A 12,344-nucleotide genomic window follows, 5' to 3' on the forward strand; every position below is an offset into this window, starting at 1 on the left:
AAGACAGAATCAAATTCGTTTGAAAAAAATGCACCAGATACCCAAACTCAATAGACTCAGCACCCCAAATATAAACATTCAAATTTAACTTACCCAACTCTGCGCCCTAAACACAGACAATCTAACTCCTTAGATAACTTAATTTCCCAAATAATTATTGCTAACTTAACTCTGCACGCCAAACATCCCCTTAATATTTGATATACTTTTTCAGTAAAATTCAAATGCCAAAATGAACCTAACTCAAGCCACGTAGATTTGTACTTCGATTACCTTATCCCCATACTATGAAGCACAGATACTTCATGTGAGGCAAAGAATCCGTATCAGACATGTATCAGATACCGATACTTTCATATACTTCCCAGATACGTATCTGACACGCGATTTGACGTATTTATTTCCACGCGTACCTTTTTTTAAAGAAAAAAGACAAGCAACTCATCTAATCTTTCCCAATCTAAAACTAGGCAACCTATTTAAAAAGCTCACTACTCGAGTCTAAAACTAAAAGGAAAAAAAATAAATAAAAAACCAAACCCTAGAATCATCTAATCTTCATCTTCACATTTGAGTCCCCACAAAGTCTACCAAAATATAAACCATTTGGATATCTTCAATAATACAATGAAGAAGTTCTTCGTTTATCTTCATATTTCTCCCTTTAATCTTCTTGTTCTTTGTAATATGAGTCACTTTTCTATTGCATTTTATTAACTATTGTACTTCAACACGTTAGATGTTTTTTTTTGTATTGTATTTCAGTGTTTATATTCTATTTTGTGCTATTGTTATTAACTTGTATGCTAAATTTATTTGTATCCTAAATTTTTTTAGAAAAAGAAAATGTATCTTCAACATATCGGTATCCTCGTTTTTTAGAAATATATATTTTAAAAAAGTATATATAAAAAAAAAGACGTATCCTTAGATGTATCCGTATCTTAGTTTTTTAGAAATTGACAGAATCATCGTATCCATATCGTGTAACCGTATTTGTGTCTATGCTTCATAGTCCCCATATATTGTAAAAAAAAAATGTAAAATTTTTTATTTAGAGATGAGAAAATAATGAAAATTTTGAAAGCAGCTTTTTAAAATTACCCTAATACGCCAGAATACATACAAACTACTTCTACTTTGAGGTCCTCGATTCCATTGGGTTCTCACTAATTCCAATTTGGAAAAAAGATTATCTCGATGTTTGCAACAGAAATTGATTGATCTCCAAAAGGTAATCCTTCGTCAATCGCCGGTCTCTTTCGGATCGTTTCCGTTCAATCAAAGCAACGAGAAGAGAATTTTCACAGAAACCCTGCGCCGACGACAAATTTCCCGATGCGGCGCCGGGTTTTGTCGTCGACAGCCATTTCGGACACAGAGAATGAGTCCGATCAAGAAATGATGAAGTGCTTATCGTGTCAGGACGAATACCCGTCACGCCACGCCGGAACCTGCAAGGAGTGCTACGATGAAGCTAATGAGACTGAGGAAGAGCTCAAGCGTGAGATCGAAGACTTGAAATCAAAGGTCGCTTTCCTCAGGTTTTGGTCCCCTCTCGATCATCTTCATAATCGGTCGAATGCTCCTTGCTTTACGGATGTCGTTTTGATCGCCTCCAGCGATGGGCCTGAGGGATACGCCGTGCCTCTTCCCGCTCATAAAGCTGTCTTGGTTAGTATGAATTTGACAGGTTTACTTGGTTATTTTCTAATACAATACTTTTCTTTGTGGTTTTGATTTGATTCCGGTCTGGCTTGGGTATGAGGTTAAGTTGTGTACTGGTAAGATGGCCACTTGTTATTTTGAATCTAAGTGGTTTTTCTATTTTAGTTACGAAGCGTCGAAGAGTAAGATGCTTAACTGCTAAATTCATAAGCATTGGTGCAGTAAGCTTGGATTTGTAGCAAAATTATGTGAAAGATAGTACGAACTGAAAGGATTTTTATTTTGGAGGGGAGGTGAAGGGGGGATAGGGAGGCTAAGCTAATTGGAATTCCGAATTACCATGTGTGAATCGTTGATTCGAGTCTGATAATTAAGTCGTGAATTGATCTGTAGGCATAAACTTGTTATTTGGTAAATATGGTTTGGCCATTGCATGTTGATTTAGAAATTTTCATTGAAATGGGGTTTGTCCCTTCACAAGTCATTTGTTTTCTCTTTCCTGTTACCAATATTCTTTATTCTGCATACAATTATTATAACTCATTTCAATTTCACTACTTAAAATTCTCCTTTTTGAAATTCCTTTTTCTACTCAATTTTTTTCTCTAGCTATAAGACAAAAAGGATTTCAAGCCTTCACTATGAGTTCATATAATTTTCCGTCATCCCTCTTCTGATAGTATTTTGATAACCAAGTATGACTAAATTAGTGAGAGAGAGATTCCACTACCGTTTGTAAATTTGTAGTACGCCTGGGAACAAGTGGAAGGGATGAAGATTTGCTTGAGTTTAGTTGGACGTTTCTGCCAAGTTATCCTACACTCTATTTTGATTTCTAATGAGGTTGTGGATTAGCTTAGATGTTGAAGAAATGGACATTTCCCTTGTAAACAGGTGGAAATAGAGGGAGCAGAGCACTTGGTTGATTGGTTACAATTTTTATGGCATGGGAGTTAATGGTCAGTGGCCTTGATCATGGAAATTTAAGGAGAAAGAACACACCCTTAACGGTTGAATGGATTTCAGGTTTTCCTAGTAATTGTGGGTTTAGTTGTAATAGATAGAGCATTTGGGTGTTGGAGAGGGATTGCAATTGAAGCTCCCAGACTTGTTACTGTAGAACAGTTTATCAATTCAATCCTTCGGTGGCCTAAATGTGGGCAATGGTGAGAGACTCATGCTCTGGAAAGACACTTGGTTGGGGATGTGCTGGCTTTTCAATTGTTACATTTTAATATCGTTAGGGTCGTGAGAGTATATGGAGCATATTTTCTGTGGTTGTTAGTTGGCAGGCTCAATTTAGGGCAACCTTAAGGCTTTTGAATGTAGTTGGCTCATAACAATTCATGTTGGTCTATAAGAAGGATAACTTTGGCGTTCCCCTCCCTCCCTCTCCCCCAAAAATTTTGGGTTCTTGTTTTTGTTTTTTTTTGTCTCATAGAATATCTGGCTTGTGAGGAATAGGAGAGTGTTTAGAGATTTGGAGACGTTTTGGGGAGAGTATTGAGAGCTTTGGCTAGAATCAATGAGTTTGCTCGGGTTTTTTGTAACCATGGGTTTTTTTCTTTTAAAAAAAATCATTATTATCTTTTATCCCTGATTCTCCATGGTTTGAGTCCTTTCTTTTCTAACATTCTGTTTCTGTATACTCCTTTCAATTTGGTCTTTCATGAAGGCATAGTTTCTCAATAAAAAATTATGTTTGAAACTTACAACCCCCTGATCCTATGACATTTGGGTGTCAAGGAAACTCGTAGGATATTAAATCCTAGGTAGGAGGAGGCCACCATGGATTGAACCCATGATCTCTTAGTCCTTTATCAAGAGTATGTTCCCTTATAATTATTTGCTCTCTTTTTAGGGATTGCACATCTATTTTTTATAGGGTTTAAGTAGGAAACATATATTTAATTATTTTGTGTTGTCATTTTTATTTCATCACGTAATTAATTGTATGCTATTTATGAACCAATCTATTAGTAAGAATGTGTTGATTTTGTCATAGAATAAGAGAGAAATCTTTTTGTATTGCTATTAGACTAAGAAGCACATATACGGATATAAGATACAAATACGATAGGATATAGTGATATACCAATTCCTAAAAACTAAGATATGGAACATCGAGGATACATTATTTTTTCATATATCTTCTTTTGAACATACGTAAATTTAACATAAAGATATTAAAATGTAGTTCACCAAAAAGCATAAAATGTCATGTCAATACTAAAGTTTGAAAGTGAAATACATATTACATTTTGTTAGGATACCACCTAACAAGGAAATTCTAAAGAACACAAGAATAAACTCAAGAACATAGAGATATGGAAATATGTGAAAATATGTTGAAATACGCTATAATATCATAGAACAGGTAACAAGATAACCTAGCCTTTGAGAGAGCTAGTCTCTCCCTTCATTCCCCAAAGGAAATTCCTTACAAATACTTCACACCCTTCCTCTCAACCCACTCCCTCTATATATAATCAAAAGCCCTAACAAGCTCACTATCTAGTTACCAAAATGCCTCTTTCTATATAACTATCATAATATTTACTAATAAACCTGCTATTCCAACTAGGGGTCTTACAATACTTCGCCCTTCGAAGACACCTTGTCCTCAAGGTGTGCTTCTAAAATGCAATCACAAAAGTGGGCGACCTCTTTCTTTTTTCTCTCTCTCTCTCTCTCTCTTTTTTTTTTTTTTTTTTTTTTTCCCCTTTAAATTGAAATAAAACAGTAAACCCAAAACCTCCAGCCTCTTTACAAGAAATGTCTTCAACTTTGTTAAGCAATTTAGGCTTCAACTTCTTCATTTGGATTTAGCCCATTAAGCAGGCCATGACTCCACATTCTTTTCCACTGGCGTTGTTCTCCTCAAATGGGCTGGGCCCACTATCAACTTGCTGCCCAGAACAACACAGCAGCCTTCCCTTAAGTAACCCCACTGCCCATATATCAGGCGATGAATATAACAACCTCTTTTAACTTGGATTGCCCCACACGCACAACTCTTCAAAAGTTGGGCCCATAAATCATTATCTTTCTTAAAGGTAGCAGTAGGCTTCCAGCAATCCCAGCCCATAACCAATCCAGTATGTTTCTGCAACATTTTCCAACTTGTTGGCCCCACCACTTGACACATCACGTGGGAATTGTCATCCCACCGCTTCACAAAAAAAAGAAAACAGCGTTTTCTCCAAATCATTGTCTCCTTCCACCACTGGCACTTTTTCCATCAGCTCCTTCGTGTGTATTTTCAGCTTGGATCGTGTCTTTCTTGTTGTCCATGGTCCGACAACCTCCTTTCGGTCATTTGGACGTCCCACTTTGCTGCACAACACTTCAATCATCATTATCATACCTTGCTAGAGATAGTAAGCCAAAATAAAACCACTAAAGATGATGCTTACCTCGAGGAACACTTGGCCAAAGATCATATGGTATGATATTGCTTGGGCGGTTTGGGTTCTGGGTTTAAGTCAAGATAACGCCCCACCAAAAGTCCATCTTCAACTATTTCCTCATTTTCTAACTTAGCAATGGACTGGGCCCCATCCATACTATTTAAAATCGAACCCTTAGTATCTGACTTATCACGATCCCACCCTATTGAATCAAATTAATTTTAGAGCAATTGAAGGACCAAATTACAAAGCAAACTCTACCTTGGATCAAATTAGGGATTTGGGAAAAGTTTAGTGAAATTGGTTATACTTGAAGATTAATTTGCAAATAATTTGACTATGGTCACGTGGAGGATAATTAGAAGATTATCAATATAATTTCAGGATAAATGGGAGTCGAAGGAACCAAAAATCTGAGGAGGAGCCGATTAACAGTGAGCGGTTTACTTTCAAATGTTTTGATATAGAAACTAATTATTATAGTATGCCATGAGTTATGAAATGTGATGGCTTATCACGATCCTGCCTTGTTAATCGAGCCCTTAGTGCCTGTTCCTTCTCCCCAATTCTTCAATTTCTTGTGGATTATATTGGGTTTTGTCACCCCACTAAAATACCGAAACCCACATTTAAGAAGTCCATTGAGTAATCCCCCTTTTTCCACCTCTGACAGCATGTGGACCTTAACCTTCCTATTTAAATTTGGCCCATTAAGGCATAGCTTGCTCAGTCTATGAATGAAAAACCCACAATCCCATATCTCGCCCACACGAACGGTTGACACGCGGATGGCATTAGGGTTAGACTTTACATTTCCTTCCATTTTTGCCACTGTATGTTTCCTTTTCTTCTTTCTTTCAGAATATAGTCGTGGGTCTCTAGAGCTTTAGTCTCACTCAACCCAAACAAAGACATTAAGCCCATAATGCTATGGTTGGCATTCCTTCCCATCAGCTTTTGACACGTCAGTGGTCCCAACTATCATGCAAGTGCTCCCTTTTCTCCATCGTCACGACTTCTTCTGCCATTATCCACCAGGTTGCACTCCTCGTCGGCCACCTTCCTCTTTGCCTTTGGCCTCGGTAGACGTCCTCTTTACTTTTGGCGTCGCCTCGTATACCCCTCAGCTTTTGGAATTGCCCATGTTGTCTTCCCCAATCTTTCATTCACAACTCAGCCTCAACTTCTCCATGTCGTTTATTCGTCATCTTCATCTATCGTAGTACACCCTCTTTTGCAAATTTCAGCACACCTAACCTTTTCATCCTCCTCGCGACTTCGCTCACCGGTGTTTTCGTTAGCCACCATTTCTTCATTCGCCAGTCTCTTTGCCATCCTAACCCATCAACCGCTCGCGTGTTCCCCCTTCTTTGCTCGCCATCTTGTTTATTTGAGTTTGTGAAATCAGTTAAGTTCATACCTCGTCGTTTATCCGTCTATTTGCCACTCCACTGGCCAATTCTTCTTTGACACATTGTGTTTGGCCACCCCCATTCTTGTCGTCGGTAGTGCTCTACTTCGATGGTTCCTTCATGGTTGTTCCTCTCTAATCTCTTCTTTCTCTCCTCTCTAAACTTGCAACAACCCTTTCCCCAGAACTTCATCTCCTGTTGTCTCGTCATTTGTCGCTTCTTCTTCTGCCCGCCTCCTCGATTTTCTAACCACTTGCACATCAGGTAGCCCTTCCTCCCATGTTTCTTCTTCCGCACGCTCCTCCACCTCTCTGAACACAGGTTCGTCGATATGTTCTCCTTTCTTTCATGCCATTCTTGTTCCACCCGCCTTTACCATAGATTTCTCCTTCGTTCTTTCCCGCTTACCTGATCAATCCATTCCCCCTCTTTTTGTGGAGGTACCCTCGGGTACGATCTTTGTCTTCCCCCCACTCTTTGAGCTCGTTTAGATAGTTTTCAAACACGGTTTTCCTTCTCTACTTTAATGGTTGCTAGTCTTCTTTTACTCTCTCTCTCTTCACATCCTTGCTGGTAATCCTTCAATGTTTGTTGCATTGATTCCAGGGTCTCTAACACCTTTAGCCTATCACACATTGCATCTGAATCCATAACGATATTCTCAGAACGAACGTGCTCTGATACCAATTTGTTAGAATACCACCTAACAAGGAAATACTTAAGAATACAAGAATAAATCCAAGAACATAGAGATATGGAAATATGTGAAAATATGTTGAAATATGTTGAAATATGCTATAATATCATAGAACGGGTAACAAGATAACCTAGCTTTTCGAGAGGGCTAGTCTCTCCCTTAATTTCAAAAAAATTTCTTCCAAATACTTCACACCCTTTTTCTCAACCTACTCCCTCTATTTATAATCAAAAGCCATAACAAGCTCACTATCTAATTACCAAAATGCCTCTTCTAGTAACTATCCTAATATTTACTAATAATCCTACTATTCCCATAACTAGGGGTCTTCCAAGGTGCTTGTACCTAACAATGGTATCAGAGCCGGTTGACGTTCTGGAGTGGAACCGGTTTAGGGTTCTGATCGGGTGTGGCCGAGTGAAGTACCGCTAGAGTAGCCGTTGGGAGGTCGGCTTTCTAGGGATGGGGTATTGTTAGGAACCAAGATAGTATGGGATGTCTTTGTCTCACATTGGTTAGAACTGGATGACCAATGTGATACTTAAGTGGCTTGGCTCTCCCATCCCAATAACTAGCATTTGGGGTGTGTTCTCCAAGGTGCTTAAGTACCTAACACATTTATCCAACAAAACATTCACGATTCAACAAATCAAAACAAAGTAGACTAGAACCTAGAAAAACTTGAAGCCTCTCAAGTGTCAAATCTTCATAACATTATCATCTTGATCACTTTCACCACCATCATCTTCCAAAACATCACCCTCCAATCTGGTTCCTTTAAAGACAATAGCTACTTCAAGCATGCTGGCATTTTCAAAAGAATCAAAAGTATCTCCAACAATATCCTATGACTTAGTCTCTCCTTTTGGATATTCTGGAGTTTTCGCGGAAAAAAGCGTAGATCCAAATCCTCTGTAGATCCCATGCCATGAGAGAGTCAATTAAAGAGTATGTACTCCAATTTCTCTCACAACATGAAGAGGAAAAAGATTTCACTTTCAAAGCAATTGGTTGAAGCATTTGTTCATAGACCCCATGAGTTGCCTACCAACGTATAGGATCGATAACATATCTTTGAGATATAAGCATACTCAGCAAAATCTCCAGATTTGAAAAGTTACAAAATCCATGTTCACTTTTGCAGGATCTGCAAGGTCACTAAAATCATTCTTAAAACACTTCATTCTCTCTCGAGTTAGTTCGACCTCTTGAGCCATTCAATTAAAGGACTTTGTATGTCATTCTTTACTATAGTATCTAAATAGAGGTTTAAAAAACTGTTACTCTTATAAAATATAAACTATAAGGTTAGAATATAAGATAGAAAAGATAATATAATTAAATACCTTGGATTCAAGAAATGTGCTAAACAATGAAGTGCAGTATTATTCTTATTCCAACAATCAATGAAAATATTACACCACATCATAAAAAGGGGACAAGTCACTTGTTGCAATTCTTCATGTTTATAAATCATTGTCTTCACCTTTTTAATCATTGTATCCCATATATCATACATCAAATCTAGACAAGGTGCATGTATTCCAAACTCAGATCATATATGAAGCGAAGGAAAGAATATAACCATAAGTTATCAACTTATCAAGCACCAACTCCTTTATATGCCAGCCTTTCCTGCATCATCTTTTCTGTGATTTTCCCATGTATCACTAATGACCATGACGTAAACTACCTTTAATTAGTTTAGTTTATACCTCTTAAGCATGATGATAACCAATGCAAAAACGTGTTTCAATCACATAAAGCAATTTAAGAGATTCAAATTCATTAAACATGACGGACCTCATTGAATGATTCATAATACAAATTTTCATAACTATAACGTCACTAGCAGTAATAGAGATGCAGTTGCATTTCTTATATACAAGTTGATTGATTTCAACATTCTTGGCAGTACAAATGTTCTTCAAGGCAAGAACATTTGTGGGAAATTGTATTTGTGGGAAATTTTTGGAAATTGGCAGTATTTACTACACATGGTGTTAATACAATTGTGGGAAATTGTGTTTTGATTACCCATTTAATGCCTATCCCTAAATATTTTATCGGGAGATATGAGAGGCCTCTATCTTCCTTTGACTACAGAATACACGAGAGAGAGAATAATAGGTCAGAAGATGTTTCTCTGTAACTTTTGTTGCACCTTGGTGGATGAATATTATTTTAACATGATTATAAATTTAGTGCCTTGGAGATGAGATAAAAGATGGAACAAGATTGGAGTATCAAAATTTACGACTTGATTTTTTTCTATTACTTTCTGAAGGATGATACTATTTTATTAGCTGAGTTCTATATACATTTTCAATTTATACATATAACATTTTGCATATATACATTTGCAATTTTGCATATAACTTTGCCTAGCTTCTCGTGTTATGGTCTAGTATAGACAAGACCCTAGCCATTCCTTTTTCTTATCATAGTTTACCTTTTTTCATGTATCCTTCAGGTGAGTCGCTCCCCAGTTTTCAAAGCTATGCTTGAGAATGAAATGGAAGAAAGTCGTAGCGGTACCATAAAAATCAGCGATGTTTCATTTGATGCCCTCCGTGCCTTTGTTAATTATTTGTACACAGCAGACGCCTGTCTTGATGAGCAAATGGCTTATGACCTTTTAGTTTTGGCTGAGAAGTACGAAGTGAAGCATCTGAAGGCACATTGCGAGAAGTTCCTAATATCAAAACTGAACTGGGACAACTCGATCATGAACTATGTCTTTGCACACCAGCACAATGGCAAGCATATGATCGATGCAGCTTTGTCGGTGATTATCGACAACATGGACAAGCTTACCAAAAGGGAGGAGTATATGGAACTTGTCGAGAAGGATCCACGGCTTGTCGTGGAAGTCTATGAAGCTTACATGTCTAAACAGGTAAATACTGCTGCTTGTAGAGATTGTTCTGTGAAATAAAACTGAAGATCTTATACCCATTGTGATTTGTTTTGTGTGCTTGCAAGGACTGTTCTTTAAGATGAGCATGCACTCCAATAACATTCAGAATGTATCTTGTTAAAAGAAAACCAGAACGTAAACGGAATTTGATCTAATCGATATGAAATTTGCTCGTTTGGCTGTAAATTTTTCTAACCCTATACTGGGTTCATGGTTGTATGTATTTTTTCCTGTGTTCTTCCGTTGAGGCAGATTTTAGGTATAATATATATGTAGATAAAAAAATTGATAATTTGATATTATTAAAATCGGTGAGCCTGTAGATTTTGCATCATATTTTGTTAAAATTTGTGGGAGTTAGTAGAAATTGGAAGTCTAGAGTGAAAATTGATATAACTTGACTAGTTTAGAGTAAGAATTTAAATTTTCCTAATCTTTATTAGGGTATATGTTTCTCTCAACTTATCCTTCTGCATTTGTACCAACACTCTTACACTCTTTAAATACATTTTTGGCTCATTGTTTTTGGCACAATTTTTATTTTTAGTTCAAGGGGTTGAAGATTTAAATTATTCATGCTTAAATTGGCGTCTAACACGATTTTATCTCTTTAACTTCAATACTCTTTCTCGTTGAAATCGAAACATTTTTACTATAGAAAAATTATTTAAAATGTGAAAATCTAGCTTGGTTCAAATTTTGAAAATGATTTGTCTCTAAAATATGTAGAGAATTTTGCTTTGTAAATGAGGAGTTGGATTTGAAGGGTTTTTTTTTTTTCTTCCCTCGAGTACAATAGAGAGCGAGATTCGAACACAGTGTTTTGGTGGTTAACACGTACAATATGCCAGTTAAGTTTGAAGTTTTTGACTTACAAAAATAATTTATTTTATTATTATGAATTAATATGGATAAACATAGTTATATTTGTTTAAATCTCTTTTTATTGGCAATATATAACAACATAAATTATTTATTAAAATTATTAATTGATCTTTTAAAAGATATTAATTAACTAACTAATAATAAAATAAGTTAATTTTTAATTAAATAATCTTGTACACTTGTACTTCTTTTTAATTTATAATTATAGCTATTTTTTTAATTAAAGACATTGTTTGATGATCTAAAATCAATTAGTTTATATCAACTCCTTCTGTATATATAGAAAGCTTATAATTGACATAATCAATTAGTTAATTAACTCTTTAATTAACACAACTACAAAAAAAAGAAGGAAAGAAAATAGATACTTAAATTAATTATCAATATTTTTTTTATTAAAAAGTTGATAATATAAATATGCAATATAAAAAATTTAATTGATAATAAACATTTAAACTTACATAATTATTTTTGCAATTCAACTGCAGTAGTAGTGATAAAAAAAAATAATGGTAATAACAATAACAATAATAACAACAGTAATAACAACAATAATAATAATAATAATAGCTTGTTTAAATATATACCTAATTAATTTTAATTTCCAAATTAATGCCGGATAAAAATTCTGATAATATTTACATGCAATGAGCAATTGATGTGTAACTTCCGAAATACCCTTCATGAGTGTGGCGGGATTTTCATGTGGTACAACCAAAGGAACGACATTGACTAGCTAAGTCTTTGTTTAGATCACTTTATTGGCAATGTTGTGTCCTTGCAAAGAAGTTTGAGGATTGTAGGCCCCATCTGCCTGATTTTAGAGTCAGAGCTTCTAAGACTTGGCAAACATTTTACCATGGAGGAGATCATTTATTGCTATTAAGAATTTTCACCCAACTAAAGCTTAAGGGCCTAATGGTTGTTAGGGGAAATGGTATAAATATAGAGTTGAATATACTATTAAATTGTTTACACCTCAATTACTAGAAATAATAAACTTAATATATAATATTCAAATTCAAACCAAATTCAAATGGTGTAACAAGGCTTAGATATGAAAATAATCAAAGACTTGAAAAAATCTCAAAACCTTTGGAGAATCCAAAACATAGTTGAAGCATGCTTCTGATAAGTATTGTCTTGAAGACGATTATGCGCTCTACAAGGACTAAAGTAGACTATAGCAATCATCTCAACAGAATACAATGACTAATTCTGATAGAAATGCAATATCGCTAAATCCTTCCAGTACATGTGGACACCTCATATAATGCAATCCATGGTCAAGAGTGTACTTTAAGTACTTTAGAACTCTGACGAAAGCATTCCAATGATCATGCTCAGAATTG

At 35.8% G+C, this 12,344-nt stretch overlaps 1 protein-coding gene across 1 annotated transcript; it reads left to right on the forward strand.

Moving 5' to 3' along the window:
* The first annotated feature begins 1,151 nt into the window (after nt 1-1,151).
* Nucleotides 1,152-10,293, forward strand: LOC120087038 (BTB/POZ domain-containing protein At4g08455). Its single transcript, XM_039043882.2, has 2 exons — nt 1,152-1,674; nt 9,661-10,293. The coding sequence occupies exons 1-2, from the start codon at nt 1,339-1,341 to the stop codon at nt 10,123-10,125; spliced, it is 801 nt and encodes a 266-aa protein (XP_038899810.1). The 5' UTR covers nt 1,152-1,338; the 3' UTR covers nt 10,126-10,293.
* The last annotated feature ends 2,051 nt before the right edge of the window (nt 10,294-12,344 follow it).

The sequence above is a fragment of the Benincasa hispida genome, chromosome 9 (genome assembly GCF_027475165.1).
Source record: "Benincasa hispida cultivar pf3 chromosome 9, pf3_genome.v1.1, whole genome shotgun sequence".
Taxonomy (NCBI): Eukaryota; Viridiplantae; Streptophyta; class Magnoliopsida; order Cucurbitales; family Cucurbitaceae; genus Benincasa; species Benincasa hispida.

Excerpts from the sequence above, each read along its gene's own strand:
- LOC120087038 (XM_039043882.2), top strand. The coding sequence starts at position 1,339 with ATGCGGCGCCGGGTTTTGTCGTCGACAGCCATTTCGGACACAGAGAAT. Across the intron at positions 1,675-9,660 it reads CCGCTCATAAAGCTGTCTTG|GTGAGTCGCTCCCCAGTTTT; the intron begins GTTAGTATGAAT and ends TGTATCCTTCAG.